At 52.2% G+C, this 21403-nt stretch overlaps 1 protein-coding gene across 4 annotated transcripts in view; it reads left to right on the top strand.

Moving 5' to 3' along the window:
• Positions 1 to 21403, top strand: part of PITPNM2 (phosphatidylinositol transfer protein membrane associated 2) — a 145473-nt gene that overhangs the window by 94955 nt on the left and 29115 nt on the right. For all 4 annotated transcript variants that reach the window (XM_067015426.1, XM_067015430.1, XM_067015427.1 and 1 more), the window contains exon 2: positions 15745 to 15917. In XM_067015426.1, coding sequence (XP_066871527.1) covers positions 15840 to 15917 — 78 coding nt within the window. In that variant the 5' untranslated portion in view covers positions 15745 to 15839. The remainder of the gene's footprint in view (positions 1 to 15744; positions 15918 to 21403) is intronic.

Genomic DNA, 21403 nt, shown 5'->3' with positions numbered 1-21403 from the left:
TCTGCACCCCCTGGCACCCAGCACAGAGCCTGACATCTGGCTTAGTAAACACTGCTGCTTGCGTGCTGTTCAGAGGGGCCCCAGTGTCAGATTTCTTGCTGGGAGGAAAGGTTGGAGGGACTTGTTGAGACTAGCATTTAAGAACCTTACTTGCCAGGCTATGGAGTTAAGGTTTTAGCCTCTAGGCACTTTCCTGTTCTTACTAGCCACCTAGGGAACTTATTAAAAATGCATATTCCCAGGTCCCTTGCTCTGCAGTGCACATTTGGGCTGGAACCAAGGAGTCTGTGTTTGGAAAGAAATATCAACTTTTATTTCCAAGATCAGTCAGGAACATTAAAATAAAGCCAAGTAATCACTCTTGGATGTAGTCTACATGGGGTTGGCCCTCGGCTCCAAGGTTTGCACTCACGACAAAATAATCTGAAAGAAAAGGCAAAAATGATTTCACTAAATCATGCATCTTTGTAAAAAGCATTAAAGATTTTTGCTTTAAGCAAACATTAAAACCTGTTTGCTCACATTATATCTGGATTCAGATGCAGCCACCACTAACCCATCAATAAACATCTCTAGCCTTCAATACACCACTTAAATTTTTGATTCCTTCCCAAAATGGGGCACACTTGCCTTTTCCACCTTGGAGGATTGAGCTGCAAAAGCAAGAAGCTAAAAGCATTTGTAAACCATAAAATGCCATTATCAGTGCTAGGGGGATATATTTATATAAATTGACATAAATTTAGATGACATTTGTTCAGTTCTTAAGCTCTTTCTATCCTGGCCACACAGAAAGATAGATAAACCTGACGCCAACTGAGTGATGGGGGATGAGATACCTTAATGACACTGAGCCACTGTCTCCTCAGCTATAAAAATGGGCATCATAGAGACTTCCAGCGGTCCAGCGGTTAAGTCTCCGCGCTTCCACCGCAGGGGGCTCGAGTTCAGTCCCTGGTCGGGGAGCTAAGATCCCGCATGCCGTGCGGTGCTTTAAAAGAAAAAAAGAGGGGCGTAATAGTCATGCAGTATAATGCTATTCTGCACAAAACGGAGTGAGGTACTGTCGCATGCTACAGTGTGGATGAAACTTCAGAATATGATGCCGAGTGAAAGAAGCTAGACATCAAAGGCCACATTATTGTATGACTCCATTAAAATGAAATATCCAGAATAGGCAAATCCGTAGTGGCAAGAAGTAGATTAATGTATCCCTGGGGAGGTGGGGAGTAGGAGTGAGTGATGATGAGTATGGCGTTTCCTTTTGGGACGAGAAATGTTCTGGAATTAGTGGTGATGGTTGCAAAACTCTGTAAATGCATCAAAACCCACTGAATTGTACATTTTAAAAGGGTGAATTGCATGCTATGCAAATTACATCTCAATAAAGTGAATAGATAGATGGGGGGTAATACATCTAACTCAAGGCAGTCGTGAGGATTAAGTAACTCGTAGTTTATTCATGTGGCCCGAATGTGTAAAATGATAGAAGGGATTTATACACCAAGGGACCAAGCAGAAAATCTGGTTTCCATGTGTCGGGGTGCAGGGTATGATGAGACCCTGGTAGGGTCTTCAGGAGAGTCCGGATGGGATGGAGTGTATTTTCCTGGGCATCCTCCTGGCGGAGCCCATGAAGAACTAGGGCAGGGTGGGGCTTGGTCTCTGACCATTCAGTTGCTCCAGAATCTGTGGCTTCAAAGAGCATTCCAGTTGGTTCCTGGGATCGGCAAGTTTGGGAAACATGGTTTTAGGCTCATGGGGAACGGTAGGCAGTTTCTCAGAGCTAAAGGGCTTTAATGCTCCACTGGGACGCCTAGAAAGCACCGGGCCTGTGCGCCATTGGGCTGTAGCTTTTGCAGAAGGTGCTGTGGGAGTGCGGAGCCTTGGGGTGTCATGAGTAGGGTTGGCTTAAGCGGGTAGAACCAGGGACACTGGCTCATAAAACTCCTAACATGGGGTGGGTGCCCCTCCAGATTTCAGGCCAGCCCTGTGGGGCTTTGAGCAGGCTGCACAACACCAGCTTTTTTTTTTTTTTTTTAAACAAGCAAACAAAAATTATAATTTGCAGCTGATGGCTGACAGGCCCTGAATGAGCTGGCTCGGAGCCTGGGTGCTGAAATCTTGCACGCAGTCGGCTCCGAGTGGAGGTTTGCTGGTTGGGTGTGCTGGCTAAGTAGAAAGAACCTTTTCCAGGCAGAGAGCTATTCAAGGGCCATGCTACCTGCCTGCAAGCCTCAGATGCTCCATCAGAATGTGTTAAACACAGGAATTAACAAAAGATGGAAATACGAGGGCTGAGAGCTGGCCACCGGCTTGGCCGTGCAGAGGTCATTGATGGACTTGACCGATGCAGTTTCAGGGATGCGGTGAGCTGAAAGGATGTTGGGAGGTGAGAGGGTGGAAACCACAGGAAGAGCTAACTCTTGAGAGGATTTTTACTGTAAAGGGGAGCAGAGAAATCGGATGGTTCCAAGAGAAGGAAGTGGGGTGTAGAGAGCTGTGGGATCGAACCTCTGTGTTGTACACCTGAAACTTACAGAATGTTATATGTCAATTATAACTCAAAAAAAAAGTTAGCTTAAAAAAGAGAGATTGAGCTATGGGGTTTTTGTTTGGTTTTTGTAAATATGGGACCTTTACCAGCATTTCTGCATGCTGACACAGGTGGGGCCTGCAGTGGAGAGGCAGAAACTGACAGAGGCGAGTTGGCTTAGAAGAAGGTTCTTTTTTTCCTGCTTTTTAGTATTTATTTACTTACTTATTTATTTATTTTTTCTTCTGGCCGCACCACGTGGCGTGCAGGATCTTAGTTCCCCGACCAGGGATCGAACCTGTGCCCCTACATTGGAAGGGCAGAGTCTTAACCACTGGACCGCCAGGGAAGTCCCGATTTTTATTTATATTTAAAATTCAAGGGCTTCCCCGGTGGCTCAGTGGTTAAGAATCTGCCTGCCAAGGCAGGGGACACGGGTTCGAGCTCTGGCCCGGGAAGATCCCACATGCCGCGGAGCAACTAAGCCCGTGCGCCACAACTACTGAAGCCCGCGCACCTAGAGCCCGCGCTCCGCCACAAGAGAAGCCACCGCAATGAGAAGCCTGCACAACGCAACGAAGAGTAGCCCCCACTCGCCGCAACTAGAGAAAGCCCGCAGGCAGCAACGAAGACCCAACGCAGCCAATAAATAAATAAATTTGTTAAAAATAAGTAAATTAAATTAAATTTAAAAGTGTAGTTGATTTACAACATCATATTGGTTTCAGGTGTACAACATAGGGATTCAATATTTTATTGATTAGACCCCATTTAAAGTTATTATAAAATATTGGCTATATTCCCTGTGCTGTACAATATATCCTTGTAGCTTATTTATTTTATAAATAAATGAGTATAGTAGTTTATACCTCTAATCTCCTACCTCCATCTTGCCCCTCCCCACTTCCCTCTCCCCACTGGTAACCGCTAGTTTGTTCTTTGTAGCTGTGACTGTGTTTGTTTTGTTGTATTCACTCATTGATTTTATTTTTTAGATTCCACATATAAGTGACAACATGCAGTATTTGTCTTTCTCTGTCTGACTTATTTCACTGAGCATAATACTGTCCAAGTCTATCCATAACGTTGCAAATGGCAAAATTTCATGCTTTTTTTATATCTGAGCAGTATTCTCCTGTGTGTGTGTGTGTGTGTGTGTGTGTGTGTGTATCGCATCTTCCTTATCCATTCATCTGTTGATAGACACTCAGGTTGCGTCCACATCTTGGCTACTGTAAATAATGCTGCTGTGAACATTGGGGCGCGTGTATCTTTTGGAATTAATGTTTTCATTTTCTTCGGATATATACCCAGGACTGGAATTGCTGGATCCTATGGCAGCTCTATTTTTAGTTTTTTGAGGAACCTCCATACTGTTCTCCATAGTGGCTGCACCAATTTACATTCCCACCAACAGTGTAGGAGGGTTCCCTTCTCTCCACACCCTCTCCCACACTTGTTATTTGTGGCCTTTTTGATGACAGGCGTGAGGTGATATCTCTTTGTGGTTTTGATTTGCGTTTCCCTGCTGATTCGCGACGGTTGAGCGTCTGTTCCTGTGCCTGTGGGCCACCTGTACGGCTTCCTTAGAAGAATGTCTCTTCAGGTCTTCTGCCCACATCAGGAGAAGTTTCTGAAATGATAAGGATGGGACTCGGTGCTCGAGAGGTTGCCCTCCCAGGGAGCCAAGACATTTTTCTGTTGTAGCAGGAGCAGTAGGTGCAGGTGGGTGGGTGGATTCCATGGTGGGCATTTGAGGGAATAAAGAAGAACAATCGGGGAGAAGGTCTAGCATAGCCGGGGTGGGGGAGTGCAGGAGCAGAGTCGGTGGGGTGGGATTGCGGGTGCTGGGCCCACCGAGGTGTCCACCAAAGCCTCTCTTTCCCGGGGGATTGGTGAGCGGAGATGCTCCGGGGCCCGGCCTGTGATGGATGGTGTGCTGAACACCAGCTTAACCAGAGCCCCCCCCCAGCTTGGAGGCGCTCGCTGCCTGCAAGCATCTGGAGGAGTGGGTTCTCCCTCCGTCGGCCCAGTAGCTGGGGGACCTTCTCCCCTAAGGGGCGCTCACTTCAACGTGCTCCTGACAGGCCCAGATGCAGACCTTAGGTGGGCAGGTGCGTGTACTGCCGACACAGGGCAGTGGCCCGGGCGTTGCTGCGGTGGTAGCACCCACGGAAGGCAACCAGGAGCCAGAACCTCTGAGCCGGACCCCACGTGACCGCTGGGCGAGCCACAGCTCAGAACCGGAGGGTCAGGCCCAGGTCCCTCTGGGTCTGTGTTTCCGTTCTGACCCCGAAGCATCCAGGGGCATTCTGTGTGGACGGCCCTGCCTCGTCTGAGCTGTACTCAGTGCAGCGTGCGGGGAGCAGTGCCCTGGAGGCCAGCGGGGTGATGGCCTCACCGGCAGTGACCAGCAGGGTCCCCAAAGGGCGACGAGGAGTGCGGGCAGTGGCGACTTCCGCCCGGTGCGCCCCCGTGCTCGTCTTGGAGGATCTGGGTCTGTTTTCATTTCCTCACCTGCAAATCCCCTCTCCTTTTCTTTCCCGACGAGCGGGGTTGGAGCTGGCAGGCCCGGCGAGGGAGTAGGAGTCATGAAACCGGGGTGCCGATGGTCACCCTTGGCTTGCGGCTGTCTTTGAGGAGGGCGCCAGCCCTCTCGGGACCCGCTTTGCTCTCTGCGCCATAGAGAAAAGAGGTCCTCCCTGCTAGGCCACCTGGCTGCCATTTCAGTGGGACGTTACCCATGACAGGCCACATAACCCTCAAGCATTTCCCAAGGGTCCCACCCCCGCCACCCGGCGTTCCCAGCCCTGCAGAGAGCTACACGCTCTGCGCTGCCCCCGGGTGGGCCGTGTCCCGCGGGGGCTTGGCAGCCGTTCCCAGGTTGGCACTGCGGGTGAACAGCCATGAGATTTACCACCTTTCCTGGGATGTCAGTGACTGCAGGGGTGCCCAGGGCTTTGGGGCTCCGTGGGGCCCCTGTCAGTGCTCAGGCTGGCGGGGGAGGTGCCGGGTCCCCCTCTCATAAGGTTACAGGACACGGACGGGCTCTGTGTCCCCCAGCTCTTCACACCTGCGAAATCCAGGCGTCAGTCTCCCCATTTATAAAGTGAGGGTCGGACTGGAAGGGGGCGGGGGTCCCGTACTGTTTCCTCCCAAGAAACCTTGGCGGAAGTCCGGTGTCTAACAGATAAAAGTGAGACTACTGTGGGGTCAGGGATTGGAGACCCCTCCGGCCCCCCACCCCTGTCCCCTCCAGCTCAGACTGTCATGGCGGTGCGTCTGCTCCTGCATTCACCCCCAGGGCACAGGCAGCTAATCAGTGCTAACTTCATACACACGCCCCCTACGGCCCCGCCCGCCCCAGGTCCGTGGGGCACAAAGAACTGCCCTTTCCCCCCTACGCCCCCCTCCCACTCATCTGGAGCCTGCCTTCCTAGAGACGGATGGTGGGAGGGGAGCTGCCCACACGGGGGTAGATGAAGTTCTTTTCACGTCACCCACTTTGGTCCCTGACAGGGGGCCAGTAGCTTTGGGAAGCAGAGGGCAGAAGAAGGGGGCCTTCCTAGAGAGACAGCAGGAGAGAGAGCCACGGGAGCCGGAGGGGACATTCCGAATGTGCCAGAGACCCCAGAGGCTGCCTGGGCCCCTCCCGTCCCCACCAGCTGCCTTCCCCACGATTGCAAACATCTAGGCGGGCTCCCCCGGCCTGGCTTGAAGGAGCTTCCAGACCTAATGGCCAGAATGCAACCGAATTGCGTTTGGATGGATTCCATCCTCTGTTGTCTCTGCACAGCCTCACTCCTAAATTCCGTCTGTGACGTCAAACCCTGGCTCATCACGGAAAAACAGATTAGGTTCTGTAAACTCAATTCTCCTGCTCTCCCTCCCAGTCAGGGTGTCTCGCCGTGGCCTCAGCTCAAAGCAGCCATCTTGCCTGCCTACCTGCCCACCCTTCCGAGACAAACCCTAATAATCACCCCCGTCTTCACTGATGACCCCCCCCCGGGGGGAGGTCCCTGAAGACCTTTGGGACCCAGCTGGGGAGGCCCCGGGAGGTGTCCTGCCCTTGAGTCCGTGGGCAGGATCGTCAGATGCTCTCGGTCGACTGCAGGCTGCTTTTCTCTGTCTTCCCACGTTCGGGTGGGACAGGCTGCTTGAGGGGGAGTCGGGTCACCCCTCCCCGCCCCTACTCTGCCCAGCGTCCAGGCCAGAACTCCGAAACCAGCAGGATGCAGCCTGGGCCGCGCACCTTGTCCGGGGCTGGCCCCGCCCCCCCGTGGCCTCCCTGATCGCCGTGCCACGTGGCCCCCACTCCGACCTCATCTGGCCCTTCTGTGCCCTCAGAGACACCGACGAACGTGGGGGCTGGGGGTCCTCTCTAGGGTCGTGAATACATGGGTTCTGGAAGCCCAAGGCTTTTTTAGAGACAGATACCATACCTGAGGCCCTCTCGGGGGTCTGTGCCTGTTCTCCTCCCTGGGGAGAGATGGGAGGGTGGTTTGTGTGCGGTGGTCACACAGACTCCTTGCCTGGTTTCCCGCACATGAGGGCTTCTGCAGACTTTTTTATTTCTTCCTTCCCTCTCATTATTCCAGCCCCAAAAGCTGCCCTGTGGAAGGAAGTAAAATATAATTCTGTCTAACCCATCACGACTCCAGCGGGGACAGAGATGAGATGAGTGTCTGTCTGGTGAGCCCAGGCGGCCGGGGTGGGTGTAATAAGATTGTCTGAGGGTTCAGCTGCCGGGTGAGCAGGCTCAGGGGATGGGCGGACCCCGAGTCACGCTGCTCTCATGAGGGGGCTGGTGGCTGCTTGTGCCCTAACCGGGTCCGCCTCCTGGCTGCAAAGCTAACCAGGACCTCCCAAGGGGCCTTTCGTCCTTCGGACGTTGGTGCCCTGGGTGCTGGGCTGTCTTTCCCTGATGCCAGTGCATGTAGCGTCTGCACCTGTACCCGCCCCTGGCAGCCCAGCCTGGACGCCCACAGGCCCTGTTCCCCAGGCACCTGTCTTCCAGACCTTGCGCAGCACAGCAGCACCTCCTAATTGCTAGCTGAGTGTTGGTTGGAACTGGACTAAGCATTTTATGTGCACTATATCTCATTTAATCCACAAGACAGCCCAGCAGGGCAGGTGCCGTTCTCACCTCTGTTCGGTAGCAGATCAAATGAAAGATCAAAGGGATTAAGCAGCTTGCCCACGGTCACTGCTGGGAGGCGGCAGAAGGTCTGGCTGACGCAAAGTCCATCGTTTTCACAGCTACGCAGACTGCCCTTCTCAGACCGGTTATACACACACGGCTCACACTCTGTTGCTGCTGCCTTGTGAAAAATTGAGTAATAGAGAAGAGTGCCAGTAAAAGTTGCCCAGAATTCCATCAATCTGAGATAACCCTCTCCAGCATCCAGTGAACATTTTTTCAGATTCCGTACAGATATGTACAGAGTAGTAATAACTTTTTTTTTAAAAAAAAGGGTGGTACTCTACGTGCATTTTAAAAATAAAAAATCAAATTTAATTTTACTTGAATTTTAACCAGAGATAAATCACCTACTTGCATGTATCTAAAATGAACCAGAAGGGAATTGTTAAACTTCAGAAAAACATTTCTTCATCATAAGTGATAATAGTTCCTAACAGGTTAAAGTTAAGGTGAGAAAAGAGGGAAACAAGCTTAACAGCTTTATTAGATATAATTCACATACCACACAATTCACATTTAAAGTGTACAATTCAATGGTTTGGGGCCTATTACATTAATCTTTAAAATTGTGATATATATTTATCTGTAACACAAAATTTGCCATTTTAACCATTTTTAAGTGTACAATTGTGTGGCATTAGTACATTTACAATATTGTACAACTATCCCCACTACTATTTCCAAAAATTTTTTATCACCGAAATTGAAACTCCATAGGCATTCAACAATGACCCCCCTATTCCCCTCTCTCCCTGGTAACCTCTAATCTACTTTCTGAGAGAAAAACTTTTGAAAGGTTAGAGTCATTAATTTTTTTAAGTAATAAAATTTATTTTTTTAGGGCAGTTTTAAATTTACAACAAAATTGAGTGGAAGGTACAGAGATTCTCCGTATACTCCCTGCCCCCACACATGCACAGCCTCCCCTATTATCAACATGCCCCTCCAGATAGTACAGTACAACTGATGACCCTACACTGGTACATCATTATCACCTAAAGCCCATAGTTTACATTAGGGGTCACTCTTTGTGTTGTACATTCTATGAGTTTTGACAAATGTATAATGATACACATCCACCATAGTAGCATAATACAGAATAGTTCCACTGCCATAAAAATTCCTGTACTTCAACTATTTATCCCTCCTTAGTTTTTTAACCTACATAATGAATCAAATTCCATGCTTCTGGTTCGTCCACTCTCAATTGTTGTTAGTTATATTATTTGTGGACCTTGTGAAGATTTTTGTATTCTATTCAATAACCATAATTGCCTTGGTTTCAAAAGTATTAACTCAGTATTTACCAGGATTCCTCCATTGATGAACTTACTTTGATTTATCTTTTGGTTGGTTGGATTCTGGCATCAGGTAATTTTAAAAAGACCTTATAGATGTCTAGGCTCCTAAATGCAAGTTTCAGAATGTCTATTAACTTTATGCTTAAAGGACAACTTAGCTGGGTATAAAATTCTGGTTTACAATTTCTTTCTCTTAGAACTCTATAGATATTGCTCCACTGTTTTCTGAAATTGTGTTGCCGAGGAGGATTCTGATTGTCCTCCACCCATCTCCCTGTGCCCCCTAGTTATATGATTCTTTCTTTATCCTTTAGGCTCAATAACTTTTTTAAGGATGTCTCAGTGTTCATTATACCATCAGGTTTTCCTGGACTACAGAATGGCAGTTAATCTGCAGAGTCAAGTCTTTTTTATTTCAGGACATTTTTTCATTATATATTTGAATACTTCCCCCACCCCCATTCTATTATTCTATTTCCTCAGAGAAGCATACTAATTATGTATATGTTGGATTTCCTTTAGCCTCCCATACCTGTCATTTTGTCTTATTAGTCTTCATTTAATCTTGTGTGAGTTCCTCAAGCCTGCCCACCATCTCTAATTGTTCACACTGTGCTTTGCCCCTTTATTCATTGCTTATAGTATGGCTTTAAAAAAAATATCTGTGATGTATTTATTTTTCTTTCCCATTTTTCCCTGAACTCTGCTAACCAGCCTTTCAACTTTCATCTCTTCTGTCATCCAATAATTTCTTTTTTAAATTTCTATGTTTCCTTCCTTCCACTCCTCTTCCCCCACCAGTTTCTAAGAGATTATATCTGTAATTTCTCTGAGTCAATGGAGAACTGTTTTTTTCTGAAGTCTTTCTGCATTTCTGTGGACGGTTCCTCTTGTGATGCATGTTCTTCACTTGCCCCCCACCCTTAATGCATAGGACCCATGTGAGTTCCTCTCTGATTTTTATTCTCTAGCTACCTTCTAAATAGCAGCGTGTGGGCAATGCAGGGAGTGATCTGGAGCAGCCTGCAGCTGCATTTTGGGCTTATGTATTGTCTGGAAGAGTCTCTTCCCAGAGCTGTTTTTTATCCTGTGCCCAGGGATTCCAGCTGTCTCAGGTTTGGGGGTTCATGCAGTCATCGTGGTTCACAGAAAAGCTCTTTAGCTCTCTGACTCTCTGTACTATGACCAGCCCCTCGCTGCCCCTTCTCCCTCCCAAGCCCCACTTCATTCCTTTACCTGGAGAACTAGGTTCTGTCCTAGAAATGGCATATTGGTGTGATTTTCCCATTGGCTCTCACCCCCCTTCCATTCCATAATGTAAAATTGCATCTCTACGTGTACTCGGTTGTTCACAGCAGCCCTATTCCCATCAGCCCCAAATTGGAAATTACCGAAATGCCCATCAACAATGGAATGGTTAACTCAATTATAGCATATTCACCCAGTGAAATATTAGACAGCAGTGGGAGTGAGCCCTCTACAGCTACAGGCAACGAATTGGATTAACCCCAGGAACATCGTGTTGATCAAAAGCAGCCAGAATCAAAAGTGCACTTAAGCATGATTCCATATGAAACTGCCGTTGCGGTGAGTCAAGGACGGTTGGATGTTGGCAGTTCGTAGGCTCCAACCTAGTACAGAATACAAAACAGGCAAAAGGCAGATGGTGATCCATGGTTGGGGAGGTGTGCCTGGGGGAGGGTGCCTTGGCTTCTTAGTTTTCTGTTTCTTGATCTGGGTGCTGACTGTATGGGTGGGTTCAGTTTGTGAAAATATCTGTACTTATGATACGTGCACGTTCCTGGCTGTGTGTAGTACTTCCATGAGAAGTAGGAAACAGAAGCCAGGGTGGTGGCTCTCCTCCCCGGGGGGCATCCACAGCCCTAGACTCCATCGTTCCATGTCTTTCAGGAGGTGATGTTTGTTCAGAGGTCTGAGGTGGCACCTGTGCGCCGTCAGCATGTTCCTTCCTCCCAGCTCAGACCTTGTGGTGTCTGGCTGGTGTCCTGCCTGGGCTGTGGTTCGGGGATGCAGCCATTTCCTCGTCTCCCGGCCGCGGTGACTCTTCTCTGTCTTGAGCCGCTCTCTGTTTCGAGAATGGAAGCGCTCCTGTCCCTCTGGCTTCCACAGGGAGTCAGGATGGTCACCTGCGCCAACTAGCGCAGGTGTCGAAAGAAACAGCTCTGGCTTTCTTAAGTAAATAAAACGCTGCTATCTGATGAGGCGAGAGACTGTTGGCCCCTTCAGAGTGACCTCCCTGAAAGACAGCCCCCAGAGGGGCCCGTGTCCCTCTCCCGAGCACTGTGCCTCTTGCTGGGAGCGACCCAAGGGGGTCACGGTGACCCAGAGCGCTGACGGCTTCCCAGAGAGCAGCCCTGGTGGGCGCGGGTGACCGCAGACCTTCCCCAGGGCTTCTCGGAAAGACGGCTTGGCTTCTGTGTGGAAGTGCTTGTTGGGAAACTTACGCTTTGTGGTTACACCCTGTCTGGCGAGTGTGTCTTTCCTCCCCTGGGAGGGAGGCTTCTTGTAGCGAGTGATGGGCTTTTGTCACCCTGCGCCCGCCCCACCCGCCCCTGAGCTCCTTGGGCGCGTGGGAGTGGCTGTCATGCCCGGCCGCAGGGAGCAGCTTCATCTCAGCCTTGAGCACAGCCTGGCCCGTGGAGAGCGGCTGCCGGTGGCCTCCGTGCCCCCGCTGCCCCGGCCCCATCCTCCAGGGACGTGGCGTGGCGGCGCTGCGGGTGCACCAGTGGGGGGGGGGGGGGGCGGGTCTCCGATGGGGCGGCGCGTTCCCGCCCCGGGGCCTTTGTTCGTGCTGTTCCTTCTCCCGGAGCGTCCTCGCGCACCTGCTCTGCTGAACAGAATCTCACTGATCCTGGGAAACCCAGCTCACGTCGTTTGCAAGCTCCACGTTCTGTGAAGCCTTTTCCAAGTCCCTGTGGACTCAGAGACGAACACCCCCTGGCAGGTGAGCACTTCACCCGCACTCATCTCGGGGACACTGGCGGTGACTCTGGACGGCGGGTGGCAATTGTCCCCATTTGACGTCTGGAGACACCGAGGCTCGGCGGGCACGGATCACACGGCTGGGAAACGCGTTGTCCGGTTGCGACCTCAGATCCCGGGGGGGTGGGGGGAGCTCCACTGTGACTGCTGGGTCACATTTTGTGTGTCACTCTTAGAGTTCTGAGTCCTCTCCTATCATTAGTCACCACGCACTTAACCAGAACTAGACAGGACCATTTATTTTGTTCTTTCCCTCCACTACATACCTACCTCTGTCACTCTTTGACCCCTGGAGGCACAGCTGTGTTCCTCTAGCCCAGCAGGAGATGGAAATGCAGCCTAAGCGGCGTGTCGTCTTCTGGGGGCCGTCGTGGGGTTATTGCCCTTGGTTGGCCCTAAGCTTCGCCTGCGAGCCCAGCTCCTCCAGGACACGGGAGCCGCTGAGGGGCCTCTGGGTACGTGTCCCCTCCCTGTCTCTGTGCCCTCAGGCTGCACGTGGAGATGTGGACGCCCCCTGTGGGATTACAGCTCACTGGGTAGCTTGTCTTTGGGAGAAGAAAGCGGAGACTTGGGGAGGAGAGCAACGTTTCCCTGTGTGTGTTCCAGACACGTGTTCACAGGGCCCCCAAAACCGAGAAGCAAGCCTGTGTCCGGGCGCTGGTTCATGCTCTGAGGGTCCATGCGCGTGTTAGGATCGGGGGACGTGGAGGCTTCTAAGAAAAAAGCATCGTCTGGCCCCACGTCCTGCCCTGGTGCCCGGTGGGCTGGAAGAGGCAAACCAGTGGACATTCGGTCTGACGTGTGTGGGCGAGCACAGACTGTGGAGCCGTGAAGAGCCCAGAAGGGCAGGTTGCTTAGAGTTTCTCGAGAACATAGAGAGATCGCATCTGACCTCTTTGTTAGCAATTTAGATGACGACGTGGACTTACCCAAGCTCACTCTGGGTCATTGCATTATCCCTTGCCACAGAAGGAGCCCACCAAACCATGTGGAAAAGCTTTGGAAACACGGCCCTTATCGAACCTAGGCTGTCTCCAGTCCGCATTTCATCCAGCCTCTCGCAAGCGTACGGTTCTCTCTCCTTTGTTTGTGTCAGGAGGTTCCCAAATCGGGGGCCTGTCCTCCCCTCTCGGGGGTGTCAGCCTGGGTGCTGCCCCAGCCGAGCCCGGGGTCTTGTCTCCTTGTTTGGGCTGTGCCTCGAGGCTTGCGGGATCTTGCTGGTTACCCACCAGGGATCGAACCCATGCCCTTGGCAGTGAAAACGCAGAGCCCTAACCACTGGACTGCCGGGAAATTGCCTCGGCGTCTTGTGCCGCCCCCTCTTGTGGAAGGAGATGGTGCCTTGGGGGCTCTGGACCGTCACTCGTCTCTCCTGCGGCCTCAGCTTCCCGCCAGACTTGAGCTTGGACCTGTGGGTCTCAGAGCCAAGTCCAGGCAGCCTGCAGCCTCTGCTTTCTCGTCCTCCTGGACAATTTCAGCTTGGGCCCCGAGCCCGCGTGCCCTCTCAGCTGTTGGCTGGACCCACACCTTCAAGGAAGGTTAGAGGTGATGTTTGCACGTGGGCACGGCCTCTGGAGAGTTGAGTCCTCCCCTCTGTGGTAAGCTCAGCGGTCTAGGGTTGATCAGGGAAGAGAGAGGACCAGGAGGGGCAGTAAGGAGCTTTCCTGGATGGCTCTGGGACAGGTTTGCTAGGGTGGAAAATTTCTCCCAGCAAGAGGCATTCCAGATACAGTGATGTAGGACCACCACCCAGAAAGGGAGAGGGGGAGTTAGACAGGGGGCTCATGTGTCTAGGTGACATCGCTCAGAGTCACAATGGAGAGCCTCTGGGTCACAAAACTCCCCCTTTGGGGTCTTTTATGCACTCAGGTTTGTCTCATCTATGCCTAGCAGACGTTGGGTGCAGTTTCTGGGGCATGTAAAGTCGCTGAAATCCAATTGGCTAAAAAGATGTTTATCTAGACTGTATTTCAAGCAGTTGGATAAGTGAGAAGTTGAGTTTGGTGCTGGGTGTTTTGGGGGGCTAATAGTCCTGCCTGCTGTAAAGAAGGAAACAACATGGGGGTCACTAATAACGTGGGGGCCCTCCGCAGCCTCCATCTCTCCCCTTAGGTGGTTTATTAAAGAATTTCTTTCCACCTTACGTACTGAAGGTCCCAAGAGTTCTGGAACACATGCTTTTCCCAGTCTCGTCAGTTATCCAGTAACGCGTTAGTGCCTGGGTGATGCTCAGGCCTCGTACACACGGTGCCCTGGGGAAGCTGCCCGCCTGGTCGGCCCTGGCTTTTATCGCTTAGCCGGCATCCTGCCTCCAGTCCCTGTGAGTCCTCACGGACTGCTGTCCCCGGCGCGGTCCTTCTAAACCACTATCCTGATTCTGCCACGGCCTGTCTTGGAAACCTTCACTCAGCTTCCAGTGAGCAGCATCCAGTCTCTCTGGGGGTGACCAAATGTATCCACAGCCAAGCCCCCACCCCCTAGAGGACAGATTATGATGGGTGATTTCATTTTCCAGATCACTGCAGGTATGCCTCCTTCAAGCATGAAGTTTTGTTTTGTTTTGTTTTCACTATGATTGCTTTAGGTGCAAGGCTTCATCAAATATGTTGTCATCTTAAATACAAGTTACTGTGAATACATTGCTCGCTTATATTTTTTAAGTAGCTTTATTGAGATATAATTCACATGCCGTGCAATCCACCCATTTCTCTTATTTTCCTCTTCTACCTCCAAGACCTAGCCCAATGTCAGCAAGAGAGTAGGTATCAATAAGCAGTTGGTGGTGGATTGAGCTGAAACCACGCTTAAGGTCACCTCTTCTGATAACTCGGGGTCTCCTGCCAGGAAGCAGCATTGCCATCTGCACCCGGTGACAGGAGCAGAACCGATTGCCCTGACGCCGAATGGTCCCAGACTGCTGATTTTTAAAATTCTCACGTCTGTTTTTCGTAAGTTTTGTCTGTCCTGCTTCCTTGCCGGCCGTCACCACTTGCTGCCGTCACCGTGCCAGCCTCCAGCTACTCCAGAACACGGGGCCGCAGGCTGTTAGAACCTTGCGTAAAACAAGAATGCGATGCTCTTTTTTTTTTTTTTTTTTTAAATAACTTTATTTATTTATTTATTTATTTATGGCTGCGTTGGGTCTTCGTTTCTGTGCGAGGGCTTTCTCCAGTTGCGGCGAGCGGGGGCCCCTCTTCATCGGGGTGCGCGGGCCTCTCACTGCCGTGGCCTCTCTTGTTGCGGAGCACAGGCTCCAGACGCGCAGGCTCAGTAGTTGTGGCTCACGGGCCCAGTTGCTCCGCGGCATGTGGGATCTTCCCGGACCAGGGCTCGAACCCATGTCCCCTGCATCGGCAGGAAGACTCCCAACCACTGCGCCACCAGGGAGGCCCAAGAACGCAATGCTCTTGACTCTTAGGGGATGCGATACCCTCCCATCGCCTGGCCCTCCCTAGCAGGATAACGATCCTTTATTTCCTCGTGGCGGATCAGAGTTTATACATGTCCTCTACGCAGTTGCTCAGCAGACAGGAAAAATGGAGGCTGGGGAGGTGAGGGAACTTGCTCAAGGTCACGTGGTGGGCTCATGGCTGACTTGAGACCAGAACTGTAGCCTGGGGTCTGGACCAGGCCCTCCCTGTGCTACTTTACCCATCCGCTGTTGCAGAAAGTGACTCTCCTGTCCTCTCTTTCTCTCTCAGGGGTCCTTGGTGAATTTTGTCATGGTTATTTAAGGAACCTCGCCTAGAAGTCCCAACGCACAGTTCCCCATTGACGGGAAGGCTTGGACTCCAAGATGATTATAAAGGAATATCGGATTCCTCTGCCAATGACCGTGGAGGAGTACCGCATTGCCCAGCTGTACATGATACAGGTGGGTGGTGAGGCCGTGCACACAGCAGCTCTCGGCACCGGCGTGGAGGGTTGGCTGGCGCTGTGGCCTCCGCAGCAGTATCTGCCCAGTAGTAGGCTTCTGGTCAGTGTCTGAAATTGCACTGGAGCTCTGGCTTCCAAGCACGAAGCCAGGCACGTGCAACACGCCGTGGGTGTTTGTGGCATTGGGTTGTCTCACCGGCACTGTATTCACAGCACTGACAAGACTAATACTCTCTGTATATAACACCCATCCTCTTACTGACCCAGATATCATCCTTGTGTTTAGTCAGCTTGGGCTGTATAGCAAAATGCTCCAGACTGGGTGGCTTAAACAGCAGACGTTTATTTCTCACAGTTCTAGAGGCTGGGAAGTCCAAGATCAAGGTACTGATGGATTTGGTGTCTGGTAAGGGCCCTCTTCCTGGCTTACAGACGGCCACCTGCTTGCTGTGTCTTCACAGGGCATAAGGAGCCAGGGAGCTCTCTGGGGCCTCCTTTATAAGGGCACTAATTCTATTACGAGGGCTCCACCTTCATGACCTAATCCCCTCCCAAAGGCCTGACCTCCTAGCATCATCCCTTTGGAGGCTGGGGCTTCGACATATGAATTTGGGGGACGAGGGACACAAACGTTCAGTCCATGACAATCCATTTGGCAGACAGGAAGGTGCAAGGCCCAGAGAAGTTAAGTGACTTGTCCAAGAGCACACAGCCTGCCTCCCGGCTCCAGGTACGCACTTTGCTCAGGCCTTAGGCTAAGGGGCTGAGTTACAGAGTCACAGATGACTTTGAGGATGACCGGGCCTGTGACAAACCAGAGATGATCACCCCACCCCAGATGTTGCTGGCCTCCCTACTCAGTGCCTGACCAGCAGGGAACCCAGGATAGGGAGACCCAGGATCGGGTCCTCGTGGCCCAGATGTGAGCACAGCTCCTGCTCGTTGGGGTGCTGGCTGTGGTCCTGCCCCGGGGGGGTCCCCATCCCAGCTTCTCTGCCAGCCTCTCGCTCGTCCTTGGTGCCCCAGCCCTTTGCCTGGCCTGGCAGCTTTCCTCCCAGTTGGGGGTCTGATTAGGAACCTGCTCCCGGCCTGGCTCTGGCTTTTCTGGGCACACGGATGCCTCGGTGCAGCCCCTGGCTGTGCAAGCGTGACACGGGGCCATCAGGGCAGGGAGAGCCCGGCAGGGCCTGCACCTTCATCCCGAGTCCGAGCCGGCCCTCAGCGTGGGAAGCTTGGCTGGGAAGAGAGCAGAAGGCCAACTCGGCCTCTCCGGGGGGCTGTTTGCTCCACGCTGCTTCGGAAGCGCCACTCAATTCCCTCTTGAACCACTTACCCAGGAATTATTCCTCGAGAGTGGGGAGAGGTGAGGCAGGCATCAGCCCCCCAGCGCCAGGCACTCTGGAAATCTCTCAGCCTATTCAAGGACCAGGCTGATCTGCCAAAGACACTGTTTGCCCTGTGGCTTCCTCACTCCTCCCCGAGCCAGGGGAGCCCTGGACCCTAACCCTGGACCACAGCAGATGGCCCTCAGCTCTGCTAGGGGGCTGGGAGCGTCAAGATCCCACGAGGCTGACTTTCAGCTTCCAGTTTATCCCCAGCTTTTTCAAGTATGCAAACACCTCAGGGCTCCTCAGACACCTGCCATCTGCACCCACTGTTTTAAGGTGCTTTCTTCAACATCTATCCTATGCCTCCAGTTAATGTGAAACCTCCCCAGCCTCCTAGGTGATGCCTCCTACAGCCCCACTGACACATGTGCCTCTCGAGGCCAGCCTCCTCTGCTCGCGCTTTGGCATTTGTCTTACCCGCCTCTGGCTCCACGGTTCCGGGGGGGGCTCCGTCCACCGTGGGGGTGATGGACAAGCCCATTATCTCCACTGTGTGACAGTTTCATGGGTGTGAACGTACGTCACAGCTCACCGGCTGTACCTTTACAAATAGATGGTTTATTGTATGTCAGTCCTACCTCAATAATGCTGTTTAAAAACTAAGTTAAATTCACCAGACTTTTCTGTGCCCGGCCTGGGGAAGGGCTGGGCTACAGAGACGAATAAGAGGTGCTTTCTAAGACGGGAATGGAGACACAGACCTACTAGAGAATGGACTTGCAGATGTGGGGAGGGGGAAGGGTAGGCTGTGACAAAGTGAGAGAGTGGCATGGACATCTATACATGACCAAACGTAGGACAGATAGCTAGTGGGAAGCAGCCGCATAGCACAGGGAGATCAGCTCCGTGCTTTGTGACCACCTAGAGGGGTGGGGTAGGGAGGGTGGGAGGGAGGGAGACCCAAGAGGGAGGGGATATGGAGACATGTGTCTGTGTGTAACTGATTCACTCTTTTGTAAGGCAGAAACTGACACACCGTTGTAAAGCAATTATACTCCAATAAAGATGTTAAAAAAAAAAAAAAGTGCTTTCTGCACTCCAGGCTCGCCTGCGGGGAGACGGATGTGTATGCAGCCCCCTGCGTAGAGGCCAGGGTAGTGGGGCTAGGAGGCTGCGAGCCCAGTGCTCCAGGAGGGCCTGCATTCCGAGCTGGGCCTTACGAGATGGATGGTCCATCAAGGAAGGCAGCTTCGTTTTTCTGGAAAGAAGAGCAAGACCTTAGTTCGTTGCCCACTGATCCTGCTTTCCACCCGGGGTGGCAGCTAGGAAGAGGCCGGCCTTCTGAACAAGCCACCTCCTCCCTGAGGTTGTGAACAAGATGGGCTCACGCATCAAAGCGCCTCATACCTGCCTGACCAGCATTCAATATGCATGTTGTTCAAGGTTAAAAAAAAAAGAAAGGAAGGAAGGAAGGAAAGAAAGAGAGAAGAGAAGAACAATTGGTCTGGCTGGGAGAGAGCCTTCCATCCTAGGAGCCGCCCAGCACACGGGGAAGGATGGAAGCGGCTTAGCCAGGACCCTGGACAGCTCTGAGAGCTGCCTGATTGGCCGGGGTTTCTTAGACTCTGAATCCTTTACCCCCCGCCTCCTTCACCCGGTGCTTTTTGGGCACCAGGCCTCTGGCGGCTCAGGCTCCTCCCTTGCAGACCCCAGGCCCCAGGGAGGGGGGAGGGGAGGGGAGAGGAGGGGAGGGGAGGGGGGGAGGGGAGGGGAGGAGGGGGGAGGGGAGGGGAGGAGGGGGGAGGGGCCTTCACCCAGCCTGTGCGGGCAGAGGGTAGGGTAGGTCACGCCCACCGTCTCTGGGAGGCACCACAGCACCGGCTGCTTGCGGGAGGGGTTGGCAGGGATGGGCAGTGACTTCTGATGTGAGCAGGACCCTCCCCTCCTCCTCTTCTCCCCTCCCCCCCTCCTCTTCTCCCCTCCCCCATCCCTGGGGCCTGGGGTCTGTGCAGCCCCAGTGAGGCCAGGCGGGAGGCACCCTCCCCGCCCCTGCTCCCTCTCTGGCCTTCCCTGGGCCTTCTCTGCCCTCGGATCCCTGGCAGGCCGCACCTCAGCCCTCAGAGACTCCGTGTGCCCTGACCCCTCTGACCTGCACGTCCTCTGCTCACCGAGCCACCCAGCACCCCAGATGTTTCATTCCCTGGGGCTGCCGTAACAAAGCACCACGAACTGGATGGCTTAAAGCAACAGAAATTTATTCTCTCAAAGTTCTGGAGGACCGAAGTCCAAAAGCCAGGTGTTAGCGGGCCGTGCTCCCCCCGAAGGCTCTCGGGGGCTGGGGGGAGTCCTCCCTTGCCTCTCCCAGCTTCTGGTGGTGGCCGGCAGTCCTTGGCGTTGCTTGGCTTAAAGCTGTTTCACTCCAGTCTCTGCCTGTGTTGTCATATGGCTGCCTGCCCTCCGTGTGTGTCTGTGTCTCCGTTTTCTCTTCTTATAATGATCTCTTCTCATTGGATTTAGGGCCCACCCTAAGTTGTCTACTCCATCTAAGTTAAGATGACCTCATCTTAACTAATTATCAATACATCTGCAAAGACCCTATTTCCAGATAAGGTCACAGTTTGAGATCCTAGATAGACATGGATTTGTGGGGGGAGGCCCTTAACCCACCACACTGGGGCTTGGGCAGACAGGTAGCCCCATCCCCACTTATAGTTTTAGAAACTGAGACCAGACACAAGAAGCAACTTGTCCAGGATGAGAGAAAGTCGGCCACAGGGCTAGGACTACAGTCTCTGTACTTGCTCAATAACTACTTATCAGTACCTACCTCGTCCTGGGGTGTTTTCCTTGAGGCGCTCACTGCTTCGGGCCAGCAGGCCCTGGAATCCAGCAGGTCTGAGTTGGTCCTGGCTCTGCTGTTTGGTAGCTGTGACCTTGGATGGTCGCTCGGCCTCTCTGAGCCTCCACCTTCCCATCTGTACCTTGGGGGAGATAGTAGTCCTGCGCTCTTCTCAAGGGCTCACCGCAGTAACTGTATGAGAAAGCGCATGCCAAGCGCTCAGCACAACTGCTAATAAACGAAGCTACTGTAAGAGGCGGGATCTTGGAAAGCATCCGGGAAATGGTCGCTGTTTTCATTATGGAATCTGGGCCACATTCCAGGAGCTCCTTTAAAGAGTGAGGAATGTCATGTCCCTGCTTTGACTCCGTCTGTGACCTCAACCAGGGTCTGCTGTTTTTCTGAAGGGGACTCAGTGTCTCTGGCCATGGAGATACATCACGTCTTCGTGCCCTAGAGAGGGTTCGTGCCCCGAGGGCGAGGCAGCGACGTGGGGAGTGCCTGTGTACGTGTGCGGGGACTCAGGTGCGTGCATGCGTGAGTGTATGCGCACCTGCTGTTCAGGAAGCTGACCGAAGATGGCCTGCGGTCACGTCACCATGGCAACAGATGCTGGGCTTAAAGTCACCAGCACCTTGACCACCACGAGGTTTTGTGCAGAAGCAGAAACCTGAGCTTCTGGACCCCGGGCAGGACATTCGTGGCGAAAGACACTTGGAGGTGACCCAGGCGTCGCATCTCCTGGGCAGTGCCTCCGGGGCCCCTTCTCACTCCTCGAGTTTGATCTCTCTGAAATCTTAGTTGAGTACAAGAGGCAAGGTTGGTTTTTATTTGTTTCTTTGTTTTGTTTTATACCAGATTTATTGAGCTGTAAGTCCCACACCACACAATTCACACATTTAAAGTGTACAGTTTAGTGGCTTTTAGCACATTCACAGAGCTGTGAAACCATCACAGTTCTAGAGCATTTTCGTCATCCCTTAAAGAAGTCGCTCTCCATTTCCCCCCAACCCCCAGGCAACCAATAATCTACTTTCTGACTCTCTGGATTTGCCTGTTCTGTACATTTTATATAAATGGGATCATATAGTGTATGGCCTTTCGTGTCCGGTTTCTTTCACTCGGCATGTTTTCAAGGTTCATCTCTGTAGTAGCATGTGTCAGTACTTCATTCCCTTTTACAGCCAAATCATGTTTTATTGTGTGGATATAATTCATTTATCAGATATATTATTTACAAAAAATTTTCTCCCATTCTGTGGACTGTCCTTTCACTCTCTTGATAGTGTCCCTTGATGCACAACAGATTTTTTTTTT

This window comes from Kogia breviceps, chromosome 15 (genome assembly GCF_026419965.1).
Source record: "Kogia breviceps isolate mKogBre1 chromosome 15, mKogBre1 haplotype 1, whole genome shotgun sequence".
Taxonomy (NCBI): Eukaryota; Metazoa; Chordata; class Mammalia; order Artiodactyla; family Physeteridae; genus Kogia; species Kogia breviceps.
The sequence above is the reverse complement of the archived record's forward strand: the minus strand, read 5'-3'. Positions and strand labels throughout refer to the sequence as shown.